At 36.8% G+C, this 16,134-nt stretch overlaps 4 protein-coding genes across 4 annotated transcripts; 1 reads left to right on the plus strand and 3 right to left on the minus strand.

Annotated features, from left to right (window-relative positions):
* LOC104755616 (serine/threonine-protein phosphatase 2A 65 kDa regulatory subunit A gamma isoform-like) lies at positions 1,768-5,999 on the minus strand. The gene is made up of 13 exons (XM_010478028.2): positions 5,917-5,999; positions 5,051-5,486; positions 4,429-4,675; positions 4,078-4,190; positions 3,889-3,968; positions 3,539-3,680; positions 3,348-3,428; positions 3,053-3,157; positions 2,773-2,955; positions 2,592-2,684; positions 2,362-2,501; positions 2,191-2,257; positions 1,768-2,061 (listed from the first exon to the last, which is right to left on the minus strand). The coding sequence occupies exons 2-13, from the start codon at positions 5,441-5,443 to the stop codon at positions 1,942-1,944; spliced, it is 1,764 nt and encodes a 587-aa protein (XP_010476330.1). The 5' UTR covers positions 5,444-5,486; positions 5,917-5,999; the 3' UTR covers positions 1,768-1,941.
* Positions 6,164-8,678, plus strand: LOC104755619 (homologous-pairing protein 2 homolog). The gene is made up of 7 exons (XM_010478030.2): positions 6,164-6,290; positions 6,411-6,436; positions 6,625-6,892; positions 6,996-7,066; positions 7,144-7,332; positions 7,417-7,523; positions 8,466-8,678. Exons 1-6 carry the CDS (start codon positions 6,263-6,265, stop codon positions 7,513-7,515), a joined length of 681 nt encoding a protein of 226 aa, XP_010476332.1. The 5' UTR covers positions 6,164-6,262; the 3' UTR covers positions 7,516-7,523; positions 8,466-8,678.
* On the minus strand, positions 7,572-9,372 carry LOC104755618. The gene is made up of 3 exons (XM_010478029.2): positions 8,709-9,372; positions 8,476-8,595; positions 7,572-8,392 (listed from the first exon to the last, which is right to left on the minus strand). Exons 1-3 carry the CDS (start codon positions 9,168-9,170, stop codon positions 7,733-7,735), a joined length of 1,242 nt encoding a protein of 413 aa, XP_010476331.1. The 5' UTR covers positions 9,171-9,372; the 3' UTR covers positions 7,572-7,732.
* On the minus strand, positions 11,349-12,278 carry LOC104755620. The gene has a single exon (XM_010478031.2). The coding sequence runs from the start codon at positions 12,184-12,186 to the stop codon at positions 11,605-11,607; it is 582 nt and encodes a 193-aa protein (XP_010476333.1). The 5' UTR covers positions 12,187-12,278; the 3' UTR covers positions 11,349-11,604.

Here is a 16,134-nt window from a genome sequence, read left to right on the forward strand (position 1 = left end):
CTGAGAAGTTAGCTTAGTAAATAGTAAGATTAAGCAGTATGAAAACAGGGTCACTCTTCATCTTACCTGGCCTGTTTGGTCCACCACACGCGCAGTTTGAACATTAATAGTCAAACTTCGCTTCACAATACGCTGGACTATACCTTCTACTGCAGTGTTTGGGCCGTGCACATCGTCTCCGAAAGCAGGCCCTTGAATGATGGCTGGACAACAAGCAACTGTAACCAGAACCAACGCATGCGAAAACCCTTGTATTGCACATGTATCCTGTGCAAGTTGCTTTACAGTTCTGGCTTTTGCACTCTTAACCGTCTTAAGAAAGGAATCACGTCCCCAAGGATATTTTAAAAACGCTTCTGTATCCGCAACCAGCTCTACATGTTCTGGACTAATGTTTGTATTTCCACATGTGGGGCATAAAATGCCATCCACTAGAACCAATAACGCAAGTCGGAACCTGGTGTCAGCATCTCTGTATTTTTTCCCCAGTAATAGTTTCTGTAATATCCAGGTAACTGTTGGTTTCGGTTCACTACCAAACAACGATTTCCACATTGCAGAGGCTGTACCGCAACCTCTCTTTACAGCTTTACCCTTCCGCTTGTCCAACTTGAATCCAACTTTTCCACAGTTTAGGCCAGTCACGACGGCAAAATCTTGCAGAGCATACCTAATTGGTTTTCTCGCAAACACCCACCACAACTCGTACTTTCTATCCGTGACCAGTTGGCGTGACAGGATGTAATGTACAAACATCACCGAGAAAGTGTGGTTCCCCATTAACATCAAATGCCCAAACTGTGAATTTGCCAACTTCTCCAAATGGTCCTCATCAAGTGCCTTTTTGATGTTTTCTATCCATCGTAAATTGAAATAATTGTTGACCCTGTTTCTGCCAGACGGCTCACCCCCGGTCAAGAACAGGCGGTGTGGTAATCGACTTTCATCCATCTCCAGATACCTCTGCAACTCACCAACATTCTGAAATTAGTTATCTTCTAATTTGAGTCAACAAATAGTATGGACAATACGTGTATTGGGACCAAGGTGGCACTGAATGTATCTATCGACACCTCATGGTAACTGCAACTAAATTATGTAAGTGACTACCAAACAAGGAGTTTGTTTAGTTTAAAACCAAACTGTATCCACTTTCAACACATCTAATATTTCCGTTTTCGTTAACCCCTAAACGCCGGATCTAGTGACGGCGGCTGCTCCTAGTTCATCTACACGTCTAATCATAACTAGCGAGATTTGTGATTCACCCAACTAACATAGACACAGACTTACTCGGAATTGTTCACCGGGAGGGAATTTGACTGGGTACGCGATATTCCGATTATTGCCTCGAGATTGTCGATTTCTCCTGCAAATTCCTTGGGTAAAGCTGGCGTCTTCAACCCTCTTAATTTGCAGATATAGGAGGATCTATTACGCAGCAGTCGGAAGATTAAAACATGGACAAAGAGAGGAAGAAAAAAGGGAGAATCGCCTATCAGATATTTTTTTAGTCCAAATGAATCGAGTTTTCGGAGTGAGCGGGATATCAAAGGTCTACTCTAACCATCAACTCTTTGCCTTCTGAACGATAGACAACTATTGGGCATGCAACGAGAGTAAGAGGAGAAATATTATACAAAATACAGAGTATATTAACTCCTTATGGTTAGAGTAGTCACCCAATTAATTATAGTTTTTTTTTATGTTATTTCTGCCAATTCCCCATATTTTAAACTAACCAATATTAAGAACACGAGAGACGACAAAAAAAAAAGGCATGAAGCCAACATTACATTAGTAGCAGAGGGACACAGTTGACAAAGTTCGTACGGTCGGTCGGTCACTTTACGTCTAAAAGGTAAAGACAACACACAAGAAAGGAAGTATCGTTTACAAAACCTCATGAACACATTGTGTTGCTGTTTTTTCATCATTTTTTTAGCTAGACATCATCACATTGTCAATAGACTGGAGAGCTTGATTTGCGAAGAATCGTACATCAACGTCTGGGTCTTCACTTAGCTCCACCAAGCATGGCCGTATCATGTTCTCCACAACCTTTCACAACCAAAAAAAAAAAAAAAATTTGAATATATGGACGTTTTGATTCTCNACGATGTTGAATAATAAGCTGTTCTCTACTCGTGAGAACAAAAACAAAAAGACAATGCCGTGTGAAATACTAACCGATTGGTCAACAATTGGAATGAGGGATTGCATCATCTTGGCGACGTTAAATTTGATGTTTGGAACTCTGATAAGAAGACAGAGTATATTTTTTTACTTAGCTAGCTATCTAGGAGCAATGAATTGAATCGATGAGACTTCATGTTTCAATAGACAGAATGAAAGACTTGCCTGTCTTTAGATGCAGTTATTACCGCAGGCAAGAGTTTTGAACATGTGATCTCGGATCCCATTACTGGCGCAAGAAGCGATACTGCACGAAGAATCGTCATCCGGTATAGATAATGTGGGTTGTTAATCATCTCTAGAACCTGCAAAAGTATGTAAGCAATAGCAAGAATGATCGATTTGAAATAAAGTGAAGAAAAAATATAACACACGCTTCAGATTTCTAGACAAACCTGGGGAACTATATGCTGCATTGCCCATTCAGGACCAAACTCTTCAGCAAGACGCTTAAGATTGTTTGCAGCAGCTTCGCGGATTGAGTGAACCTGACAATACAAAGTTTCCAAAATTTCAAATAGTAGAAATTACAGATTTAACTATCTGATGATTCAGTGGAGGTAGAGAATAATGGACCTTGTCTTGTAACCATTGCATGCAAAGAGCACCAAGCTTATCGTCAAAGAAGCCTACACCTAATTGGCTGGCCAACAATGGAATATACTCAATTATAGCCAGACGTACCCTCCAGTGCCTGTCTTCAGCAAGTTCTACTATGGCTGGCAATAAAGATTGTGATAGTAGATCAATCCCAATAACCTGCCAATTTTTTTTTAAAAAAGATCGCATCATCATCTGAAAAATGGATTGACAAAGAAGTTGCTGTCAAGTAGTCTCTGGCTTGATCATAACAAACCTGGTTCACTTGGTCAAGTTTGCTGATAATGTTTAAGCGTACGTCAGGAAATTCGTCCTTCAATAGAGAAAGAAAGATTGGAAGAAGATGCTCAATTGTCGCATCCTGCAGTGAATATCAAAGCTAAGTTAGAAATGCATGGTTTCAAACAAAAGAAATAATCGTTACCTTAAAGATGCTAAAGCTGCATATAATATTTATTAGCATTCTGACTCCAGACTATATGCATTTTTTTACAGATGACAAATTCAAGGAGACAAGGAAGAAGAAGCACAATGTATCGATTTTTAATTACCTTACCCAAGACTGGAGCCATCCCCATTATAACTGAGGCCAATGCAGATCTGACGTGCTGAGAAGAGTCTGATGATAATTCCTACGGGTCAATTTAACGATAAGCTAATAGCTAACAGTAATAAGCAAACACAAAAGGTATATCGATCCTTTGGGCCATGTGAGATCAATGAAATATTCCTAAGCGTGTACCTTTACACAGGGAAGGATGTGCTGGATAGCGAGTTCAGGGTTTAATATGCGACAAAATTTGGTAACTTTTCCGGCAGCTGCTATCCGAACTTCAGCCTCATTATCACGAAGTAGACGAACATATGCAGGCACCAAATCCGTCCTTCACACACAAGGCACATAATAAGGAAATATAAACAAGAATTAGGGAAAACTATCAAGATGACTCAACTCTACAAATATAAATTTTCCAAGCACCATACCTCTGAAGCCAGTAATATAAAGTTTGATATAGAATTGTAAGAAATAGAGGTAAACAAAGACATCAATAAAACATTAAACCATAGCTAAGTTCAACCATCATTGCTTACCTAGTTGGCTCTGGTCCTACAGCTTCACAAAGTTCATAGAGCTGATTTGCAACCATATAACGCACACGCCATGACTTATCCTGCTCAGAGACAAAATATCAAGACAAAGCAGCACATACATATCTGCCTTACAGCTTTCCAATAAAGCTCACCCGCAGAAAATATTATCATAATAACACATTTACTCACCTGCGAGAAATTGACAATTACAGGAAGAATGTGTGTGACACAGTCCTGGGGCTCCAACAATTTCCCAAGAGCAGCACAACCCTCAACAGCCAATAATCTAACTGAATCTTGATCTGATATCAATGTCAGTAAGATAGTCAAAAGCTATATGATCATCATACAAGTAAGACACTGAAACTGATATGTGGACAAAGCTAGTGCTGCTTAACGTCAACTAATTCTCAGTGTTCAAATGCAGTAACCTATTACTTGCCTTTATTTACATTAGTCACCCCCACAAACAAACTTGATGAAAAGTTTTTAGTAGGTATATGCTGGCAAAAGGAAACCATATAAAATCGGAAAACTTACCATCTTGCGTAAGATCCTCAAACATGGACATAATGTCAGTCTTCAAATGAGCTGATTCAATTGTAGCTGCAAACTTCCCCAAATTCGTTGCTGCAGCTCTGCGCACCATTGGCATGTCATCTTGACACAGCTGACTGTATATTGATCTTAGCTCCGCCTTTAGCTGATCTGGAGCACTTGGGTATGCAATATGAAAAATCCCACATGCTGATACCCTGGCTGTGAACCACTCACCACCTGAAAGTCGCTGTTAAACAATGACGGTGTTCAGTAAGCTTAAGTTGGTTGCGCAGTATGAGCATAGCAATCATTTGGGTTCCTATACAGGTGTATGGTCACAAACACAACCACAACCCAAAAGAACGCTAATGAAGACAGAGTTATATGATTGGATGTTCCCTTAGATGAAAACGACTTCAACCTATCCTCTAAACAATTAAAAAGGAGAATACTGAAACAAGAGGCAAAAGTTTATTTCCATACTTTGGGCCACAATGGACCCCAAAAATCTATGTTCTTTAGCTTTTCGAGTACCTCAATTTCACAAGGCTGATTAAGTTAGACAGAGCATGGAAAGAGAAAAATTAAACTGACCAAAGAGATTTGATAAGAGTTATCTAACCTTAGCAAGAGGAAAGAAATGCTCAACCAAGTCATTCTCCCTCATCTGAGAACCAATTCTGCAAAGTGACTCTACAGCTTTTTCCCTGACGCAAGTTTCCTCAACGTTAGAGAGTGTCTCCAGCGGTGGAAGTAAAACATGTGCATGCTCAACGCCTCCTACGTAAGGAATAAAAACACCCAACTCTTCCGCCATAGCCAAAAGCACCTCATCGTCATCGTCATTGTTTTCACTAAGAAATGGGATCAACTCTTTTCTTGTCCTCTCCTCACCAAGAGCACGAGCAATGATAGAAAGCCGTCTAATAGAGTTTAATCTAAGCTGAATATCATCGTTTTTCAGCTCTTCTATTAGCACAGCAATCGGGTACAGAGGCTCATCAGCCGTAGACATCCTGACCAATACTCAAATCACTCCTTACCTTCCTCAACTAATCCTATATCAAACACGAAGTACACAAAAGTCAGAATAAAACACAATGCTTAACCATCAATACAAAATACGATAAAGTTACAAACTTTAAACCAACTCTACCTCTGAGATCAATTCAAAGGTCAGCCATATAACCTCAGAAAAAATGAGCATCAGAATCAAACACAAAAAAAGAAGACCTAGAGAGACTATACTACCATCAATACAAAAGAAGATAAAGTTACAAACTTTAAGCTCAATTCTGTCTCTGAGATCAATTCAAAGGTTAGCCATTTAACCTCAGAAAGAAATGAGCATCAGAACCAAACACGAAAAGAAGACCTAGAGAGAGAGACGACAACAACTCATTGACGATCTAAACATAAAACTAGATTATGAGATTCTAATACACATTCGAAATTGTTTCTAAGTAAAGAAATGATCGAGATTTTTACCGATTACGCTGTTTTCCAAGTTCCGAGCGATCTATCAGTCAGAGAAGAAGAAGGAGAATGAAAGAACCGGAGCTCTTCTTTTCTCAGCAGCTGTTCTGTTTACATAGAATTGGGCCTGTCAAGGATATTAACTTAATGGGCTTACGTATAAAATATAAAAGGCCCATATACCTAATACGCCGCCGTTTTAATATCTATATCTCTCTCGTGTGTAAAGGAAGCTTCTCGGTGATGATGTGATGTTGTCTTCTTCCTCATAAAAATATCGGAAAAGGAAAGAAGAAAAAGAATTAGCTTTCTCGCTCTCTAAGGTTTTTTATTTTCCCGCGCATTACTTGAGGCAAAAATGGCTCCTAAATCGGATAATACAGAAAGTATAATCTATCTCTCATTCTCTTTGATCTTGATTCGATTATTTTGTTCATCATCGTTACCCTATCTGGGTTTTTTTTTTTTTTTGATTTCTCACTTATATTTACTTGTTTTCTCTGCAGCTATCGTCCTCAACTTTGTAAACGAGGTGAGCACCTTCCTCTTCGACTTCTAATTTATTCTTGTCGGAACCCCAATTTTTTAAAACGAACCACTGATGTTTGAAATTTCGAAATTGAAATTGTGGTTAGGTTAAAGTACTCAGTGATGTTTTAGAAGATTTTGAATTCGATTTGAATGTGTTGTTTTGTTTGTTGTGTTACATTTGTGATGTAGCAAAACCGACCTCTGAACACACAAAACGCAGCTGATGCTTTGCAAAAGTTTAACCTTAAGAAGACAGCAGTACAGAAGGCACTTGATAGCCTTGCTGATTCCGGGAAAATCACATTCAAAGAGTATGGTAAACAGAAGATTTACATTGCTAGACAAGACCAGTTTGAGATCCCAAACAATGAAGAGCTTGCTCAGATGAAAGAAGAAAATGTCAAACTTCAAGAACAGCTCCAAGAGAAGAAGAAAACTATCACTGAAGTTGAGTCAGGTGTGTGAAACTTCATAACTTCATAGTCTTTAGATGGTGTGAAACTTCATAACTTCAGCTGCTGTTTCGGATAATGTTTATCTTTTGTGTGATATTATCGCAGAAATCAAGAGCTTGCAGTCTAACTTGACACTAGAAGAGATACAAGAGAAAGATACCAAACTAAGGAAAGAGGTATGTATTATCTTTCCTTGAGTAATTATAACAGGAAGTAGCCTAGAAAGTATAAAGTGATTCCAACTGTGTACCAGGTTAAGGAAATGGAAGACAAACTAATCAAACTACGTGAAGGGATTACATTGGTGAGGCCAGAAGACAAAAAGGCTGTTGAAGATATGTACGCGGATAAGATTAATCAGTGGCGTAAGCGTAAGAGGATGTTCAGAGACATTTGGGATACTGTAACAGAGAATTTCCCCAGAGATATTAAGGAATTTAAGGTGAAGAATCGTACATCTTTCACATGTTCCTTCTTACAAATTACTTCAGCTTGGGTGTAATGTTTTACTATTGTTACTTGGCAGGAGGAGCTTGGAATTGAATATGATGAAGATGTGGGTCTAAGTTTCCAGGCATATGCTGACCTAATTCAACATGGTAAAAAGAGGGGCAGAGGACAGTAATTTCGCAGGTAAGTTCTTCGAAATTGCTTCAGTTCTTAAAACAAAACACATGCATATGCATACTGCTCAACATAATTAAAGCTTATATCCATAAAGAATACCGTAATCTTACATCATTACCCAAAAAAAACAGAGAACATAGAAAGATTGTACAAAACTCAGCCACTAAACCATATGATTGCACCTGAAAAAATAAAATATATATACTTCTTATCCCTTAGTATCCACGAACTCCTCTGGTTCTGACTGAAATCGGACTCTTCATACCCACTTTACGCAGAATAGGATCGTCAATTGAATGAACCATGTGATCCACGAGTCCTGTATCCGCTCTATTTGTACCATCCATAAGACTTGGCTCATCTTTAACCTTAGTAATAGTATTACTCTGAACACCAAGTTGGGTTTCTTCTTCACTATCGTAGATAACAGTATCCTTCTCCAATAGCTTCACAGGGTCTTCTCTAAATGACATCACTGGGACTTCATCAATAATGTCTTCTGAATCCGACATCGAACTCTTAGATTCTGACCTCACATACCCTTTACCTTCTGAATAATCATCATTACCTTTCTGTTCTTGTTCTGATTCCTTGTTTTTAGAATCATTAAATGAATTTTCCCCTCCTGGTCCACGAGGAGTGTCTGGTCCACGAGGAGAAAACTGAGAAAGCTCCACAGCCGCTCTTGCAGCCTCTGCTGCATGTGCCGCTGACTCAAATGCTGCTTGTGCTGCATCAGCCACATCTTTGTACTTCTTCTTTCCTCTTTTGACCGAGTCAGATAAACCATAGCCTTCTCCTATCTCATCTTCTCCATCTTCACTTGCTAGCTTAGCCTTAGTGACATCTGATGTTCCCTGCTTATTTGTTGTTCCCTGCATATATCATACATTTGATTTGATTAGAACATAATTTGTCACTTTCTGTTTTCTTTGTGACTAAATGCAGATTTCCATACCTCAGTGGACGTAGAAGCTTCTTCTAGTTTCAAAATAATGTTATTCTCTGCAGCGATCTCCTTTAAAGCCTTCATTCTAACTTCTCTCGGTGGATGTCTTGTTGACAACTTCTGAATTATCTATAGTAACACCAAAAGAAACATGAAACTCAGTAAGTATTTTGTTTATCAAGAGAGAGATATATGATATAACGTATTGAATATATAGTATGGCTTGAATCAAGGCTGCTTACTTTGGGATCGACCCCACTATTACTGCGCAACTCAATAGACCGAGCCGCGAGGTCTTTGCCAAAACGCGAAATCAAAACATTACGAATCTCTTGAAGCTCAGGAAATTCTCCGATTCTAGAAGCTGCAAAGAGCAAACCAGAAACAGCTTCTAAAAGCTCTTCAGGACAATCTCTGTTGTGTTCGAAAAGGTGAATACGGTCTTGACAGAGAGTGAAGTAGCCATGGATGAAGAAGAGAACGTCGAGGGTGTTTTGCTCTTTGACAAGTTGGTCGACTCTATGGTAAGCGTGCTCGTGGTGGCCGAGCTTAAGAAGCTCTGTGACATCAGAGACGGCTTGAGAGAGTCTGGCTTGACGTTGGTTCTTGAGGATAGAGAGCCTTGTGAGAGCTAAGTTGAGAAGAGACTTGAACTTGTTGATCTTGAAACTCCGACCAAGCAAAGCGTCAAGCTTCTTCCCCATGGCCGAGTTGCAGAGGGAGAGAGAGATAGAGAGGATAGTCTATGTTGTCTTTCTTTGAATGGAAGAGTTATAAGAGGAAAGACGAAGAAGAAGACGCGTTACGACATGCGAAGACTTCTTAGCAACGAAGTTTTCAGAAGTTGGAAAAAACGACCTTTTAAGAAGAAAATGTGGTACGAATTACCAAATAATAAAACCAAAATGGACCGCTCTTGAATATCACGCGCGAGGATTGAATTAATCGTAAGACCAAATGGTAAAGCAAATTTATTGAAAAAAACTGATCAATCAAAATGGGTAGCATATCCAAATACGCTATCCTAGATAAATATTTTGGACAATTTAAAGAGATGTTACTAAAAAATTCTTATGAATACTACTCTTTATTATTTTCGAATTTTCTTTGATGTCTACATAAAGTTAGTAGAAAATCGTGTTAATTACTCTCCTTCTTTTAATATATTTTACATACAAAAAGCTACTTGAACCAGTCTCAAAACATACAACACTTAATAAAAAAGATAGTCACCGGTACAGAGTACATTTGAACCGACCATTACTTGTATGAAACATGAAAATGCATGGAAGATTCTCATGTTTCCCGTATAATGTGAACTATAGACTTCATAACTATTGTTTCATAACAAGGAACGTTCGTGTCGTTTGTACTACTTTACAACAGAAAAAATAACGTCTTCGTCAAACTATAAACGGAACACTCATAACAAAGTCGTGAAATTGATATAAGAGAAGTGTCAATGTTACGGCTCTTAAACATTGCAATTAGTGTAAGAATGACAGGTTTAGAGGAATTATTAAAGCGTGGGATCAGCCATTAGAAAAAAACACCATTTCCTCTTTATTAGGTGTGACTATAATTCCAACAGCAGAGAATCAAAAGACTAGTAAGTACAACTCATCTGCACGCAACTTACCATGTCAAAAGCATAGTAACAATAATGCATGCATGTTGTTGTTATTATGATAAAGAGAATGCTTTTATTTATGTTAGGTACGAAAAATTGCAAAGAGCTGTTGTTTTTATTTACTAATACGGAGCAGTGCCGGCGCTGACCCAGTGCACAAAGTGCATTTGCACCATATCACAATATTTTGGAAAAAAATTATAAGGTTTTTAGACTCTTCAATGTTTCATATTTTGACAAAAAAAACCCCAAAATACTGAAAATCTATAAATAAGACCTGTAAATTAGGAGAAAAAAAAATTTTGGCACAAGGTGCAAAAAAAGTTTGAGCCGGCACGGAGCAATCTTTCTTCTAGAAATAATTCTCCCACTCATCACAATATCATCTCAGGGTAAACCAAACACATTACAAATCTTTTGTAATTATAGAATTGCAAAACAAACTTCTAATGCTACCTAATCTTTTGACACAAGTACTCTCAAACTCTGATATACATATGGAAATGATATTATGTGAAAACCACCAACCAAACAATGGTCCAAGACTAAATCATTGGACCTGAAAACAAGATGATTGATCATTCACACACTTTCTTCAGAATCTTAATCAAAATTAAATTGTGTTATATACAATATACAGGTATCTAAGGGCAACAATATATATATAATGAGGTTCACTTGCCCATGATGAATGGGTGAGCTAACGCCTGTGACATGAAATGAACTAACACCTTGGGATCTTCATCCTTATAGCGTCGTCTAATTAAGGAACGACCACAAGATAAAAATAAGTGCATCAAGCAGGAGAAAACACACAGCAAGTATAAACTAACGAATTCCCGGTTACTCATATTTTCCAGTTAACTCGACCGGTTATCGGATTTGGTAATGGTTAAAGAACCTAAGTACCGAATGAAATATAGTCAACTTGACTTGACCAATCCTTTTTTATCTTGCATAATTGGGTTGACCAACTTCATTAGTTCAACTTTAGCCCATTAGTGATGATGGTTTAGACAAATAAATAGATTATCTGTTTTAACTCTAAACCAGACAGTAGTTGTTTGTTATGGGCCTGTGGGGCTATCAATCACAACATGCTTTATGGGCCATCATCCACGCCTCGGTCTACAAATGAAATCAGACTCTTGCCGACGTTTCGTATTATAGAAATTGACAAAGTGTTTTTTTTTCATATTAAATTTTCACATTAAAAAAAGCTATGCAACAAAAAAAAAGACAAGAAGAGATCTGAGAAGAACAAACAAACGAATTCGTTTTATACTAATCTAAGCAAAAGTACTTCCCAGCTAACAACAAAATATTTAACTTTTTCCTAAATCCTAATAACTTTTAATTAATATAGAGATATATTAACCATCTACCATAAACTGATACGGTAAAAAAATAAAACGGTAGGGAGAGCCAAAACGCTTTACAAAACGGCACCGTTTCCATTTCCCACCTAATTAAAATAAATAAAAAAACGCCGAGAAGTTTGTTGTTATTTATTCCGCCGGTAACGACTCCGACCGCCACGAAAATAGATCGCCGGAATCAAAACAATCGTCGGAAAACTCGAAAAGTCCTTCAACAGCAACGTAATCTCCAGCGCCGGGACAAAAATCTAAATCAGCATAATCCGAAACGTGATCTTCGAACCCCCAAATCTCATCGATCCCAGACGAATCAGACGAAACTCGCACTAAATCCGTCGTCTCTTCCTCTTTCGCGACGGGAACCGAAGAACAAACCACCGACGGAGGAGGAGGATGAGGAGGTGGTAAACCGAGCTCGTCATCAGAAGCCTCGAGAAGATAACCGAGATCCGGCTGAGTATCTCCTCCGGTCGTCGCGGTGGTTGATAACTCGTGTTCGAAACTTTTCATAACCGAGTCGAGATCTTGACTCACCGGTTCAGGATCCGAGTCATCGAGAACATCGAAAAGATCATCTCTCAACCTCTTCACCTCCGGCGAGTCGGTAACGACGTCGTCTTCGTCTTCTTCTCTGAGTCGTTTTTTCTCGACGGAGTCAGTCCGAGTTAGCTTCTCAGAATTAGCCAACGACGACAACAACTCTTCCACCATAGCTTAAACCGATTGCGTTTTGGTTCGGGTTTTTGGTATTCAGTGAGTGGCAATATCGAAATTAGTGAGAGATAGAGGTGCAGAATGGGAAGAAGGGAACACGAGATTTATATAGTAGGGAGGGAGGGGGGAGAAGTAACGCGTGAGATGTGACGGATACTGAGGCGCGTGGTGAGAGCGAATCCTTTGGTATCACGGATCCCTTGCCTTTTTTTTCTTTTTTCTGGTTTGTAGGAAAATAAATAAATTTAAAATTTGAANTTTTTTTGGTATTCAGTGGCAATATCGAAATTAGTGAGAGATAGAGGTGCAGAATGGGAAGAAGGGAACACGAGATTTATATAGTAGGGAGGGGGGGGAGAGAGAAGGAACGCGTGAGATGTGACGGATACTGAGGCGCGTGGTGAGAGCGAATCCTTTGGTATCACGGATCCCTTGCCTTTTTTTTTTTTTTTAGGAAAATAAATAAAATTTGAAATTTTGAAAAAAGAAGGGGAAAAAAAAAAAGGTGTCGCTTTCTAAAATTAAAAAAGCTCATCACCAAAAATATAAATTGGTTTGAATTCGGAGTTTGAAGTCCGGTCACGTTGCAGATGGGATGCACATGCCCCAGTCAATTACGCCCCTCTCTAGATTGTTTTTCCACAGATTATTATTATCTCCTAAAAACCTTTTTTTAGAAATTGGATTTCTAGAACAGAAAAAAATATCTCATGTAATAACAAAACATAGTATATTAAAATTTTAGTATGGCGACAAAAATCAAAAAAGACAACTCTATTTTTCCGTGGAATTTTAAACAAATTATGGATACGATATTTTTGTTTTATTTTTTTATTTACTTTGTCTGAAGAAATCTTTGATAACTAAGTTTATTTAATTCCAACTACTCTCTCACGCATTCTGCTTGTTCTGTGAGCTATGTCCATTATGCGCAACCACATTTTTTTTTGCAAATCCACATATTAATTAGTAGTATATAGCTTTAGCTTTATATTTTGAACTCGTATTTCACCAAAAGAAAATAATAATGTAAACACGTAAGAAATGTTTTGATTTAGTAGTTGTCCCAGTGGTCATAGACTTTAGCCTTTAGGTGGTCCTTTAGCACCCTACATTCAACTTCATCGACCCATGGTACAGTTTAAACCGACGGAAAAGAAAAATAAAGTATGTATATTTTGTATAGCAGCTAGTTTGATACACATAACTTTTTGTCTATCTCTTTAAATTTTAAGCAAATTTTCTAGGAAACTTTGCTAACTTTTTTGTCTATTATTTTATGTTATACCATTGGTTCCATGTCGAGCTATGTGAATGCATTTTTTCATATGTAGATTTCATTTGTCTATGCTTTTGATAATTTTTTACACGTATACGTAAAAGTTTTATGGGCATAAAATCAAAACTACTTTTTTCCATGTTCATATTTAGATATGATAGGACGCAGACAACATCTCCACTACGAGTTTTGCTATTGTCTCATAATTTCATTGGTTAAGTTTGAAGACAATACATAGTATATGCCCATAAAACTTTTCATCAATCAAAGTAAATTTTGCGGGATAATAGTTTAGCTTGTTAAACCTTGATGTACTTTGCAATCGAGTTAAAATCATCACCTTAATCTTATAGTTTTGCTTAATTTTTACATATATCATAATGTGATATGAGTATATTTTACTATAGGGAACCTCTATTAAAAAAAGTAGGTGATGTTGAGAAATTTTGAGTTTTGGAATAAGGTGTGGATTTAGACAAAAGGTGATTGTTTTAATTGGTGGACAATAGGCATCTTTAGTGTTGCCAACTTACGTGGTTTAAGCAAAGTTGTGATTCTTGGGTTAATACATATATTTGTCTATCTCTATTACTTTCTTCTTCTTTTTTAATCGAACCATTACTTTTCTTAAAGAATATGATTTGTATTATCAAAAATGCACGTTTCTCCTCTTTATTTTTTTTGGGTATGACATTTCGAGTAGTCCATATCAAACATATTGGTACGATTTTTTGGTGGCGAGTGACCTAAAATTATTATTTGCTAGATATACTAATAACATATAACATTATATTGAATATTTTGTTTCTCTTTTAAGGAGTAGCCAGAATTCATACGTAGAAATACGTTTTAATTATGGAGTTTCACAGCTTAGAATTAAATCAATGTGTCGGTTATTCACAGTTCACTATAATTTTTTCTTAATTTTACAGTTTTCTATGTAAAATATCGCTAACTCTTTTTGCCAGTATTTGATACTCAATAGATGAGATGTTTCTTGAGTGTGTGTGTGTGTAATGCTTTGTATGGAAAACGATCGTGTCAATCACTCTAAATGCTAAAGAAGGAAAAGTTAATTTGAATCATTCTATGAATCGTGTAAGTTTGACAATAACAACAAAACTGAATTACTAATCAATCTAAGTTTACCTCTCACTTTTCTTTTCACTGTAGAATGACCGCACTCATTGATTATATAGTAATAAAAAACTATTGTTAACGAGCTTATCTCTTCTTTGTTATATCAATCTAATGTTGCATTTGATTGTCTTTCCACTATATCATACACACTTAGACGCGTAAATTTTGTTTTGAAGGAAACGTACTGATTATATTAATAGGCTCAAGAAATTGAATTCTAGTTTCGAGAAAAGAGAAGAAAAAAAAGTTAGATGAGAACAAAAGTAGGTAGAAAAGACAAAATGTACCTCTTCGGATATTTGGATGGTTTTAGTTATTTTAATTCATCTATATCACTTAAGTATGCGTATACGTAGGCCTACACATGATGTTCACATCATCGTGCAAATCATACACGTATCAAGAAATATATATCAATACACCAAAGGCCTTTCTTTTTTCAAAAAAAAAAAAAGATAATATCAAAAGGTCCACTACACGTATTGATTTACGTATCTCTCTCAAACTTAAAAAAAAAACCCTCTGATTTGTCAACTAAAAACCACCATTAATTAAGGGTTATTTATAATTTTATTACAATTGACATGTAAAAATGAAACAATTATTGGAAACGAATTAGGCCGATCTGATCTTCTTTGTGCTTAACTCCTAGTCTATCATTATTTGTTCGGTTGCGCAGACGTACGGATGGGATACACGTGAATGCGGGCAGAGTATATAAAAATACAAGACACTGTTATTATGTATAGGAACTTGAAAATATTCATAAAATTATCACTTTAAAAGAAAAATACCAATAAAGATGTTATAATTATCTTAAGTTTGGGAATCCAGTTTATTTTCATTAAAGTGTTGTTTCTTGAAATATTTTAGTGTTACTAACATGACAAATCGATTATGAATAGTAGAAGTTTTAAAATACGTACCCAACTAACTAATGTCAACGCTTAACTAAAACTATTTTCGTGTCTTTGACAAATCAGAAATGAAAACTATGTGAACTACATGATGGCTTAGATAGAAGATTATATAATCATGAATTATAATAATTCCTTTGTCATCAACAATTAAAATTCTCTAATACAGCATAGATCCCCCCCGCAAGACTTCTTCTATTTAAAAAGAGTGCATACATACATATATTGAAAAATACTAAGTAAATTAAAGTTGAGAGAAGGAGCATAATTGAGTTTTGTGAGTGGGAGTAATCTTCATATGTTGGATATGAAGATAACAAACTGGGGACAGTTTCAATCTATCGTATGTTTTTTGAATATCAATATACCAAAAGCATATACTAAGGTTTTAGTTTTTTTCTAGGTTTAAAATAAACAAAAAAGCAGGCGAATAAACATAGATGGATACTTCAATTATTAAAAAATTTCTGATCATTTTAAGTTCCCATTAACAACGCATCACGTGAGTACAAAGCAATCAAGTACACAAACCGCACAAAAGTAACTTACGTGGTCCCCCACCAATCTATTCTCTTTTATTTTCTGGAATGTGACATTATTTTTTAGTTT

The sequence above is a fragment of the Camelina sativa genome, chromosome 17 (assembly GCF_000633955.1).
Source record: "Camelina sativa cultivar DH55 chromosome 17, Cs, whole genome shotgun sequence".
Lineage (NCBI taxonomy): Eukaryota > Viridiplantae > Streptophyta > Magnoliopsida > Brassicales > Brassicaceae > Camelina > Camelina sativa.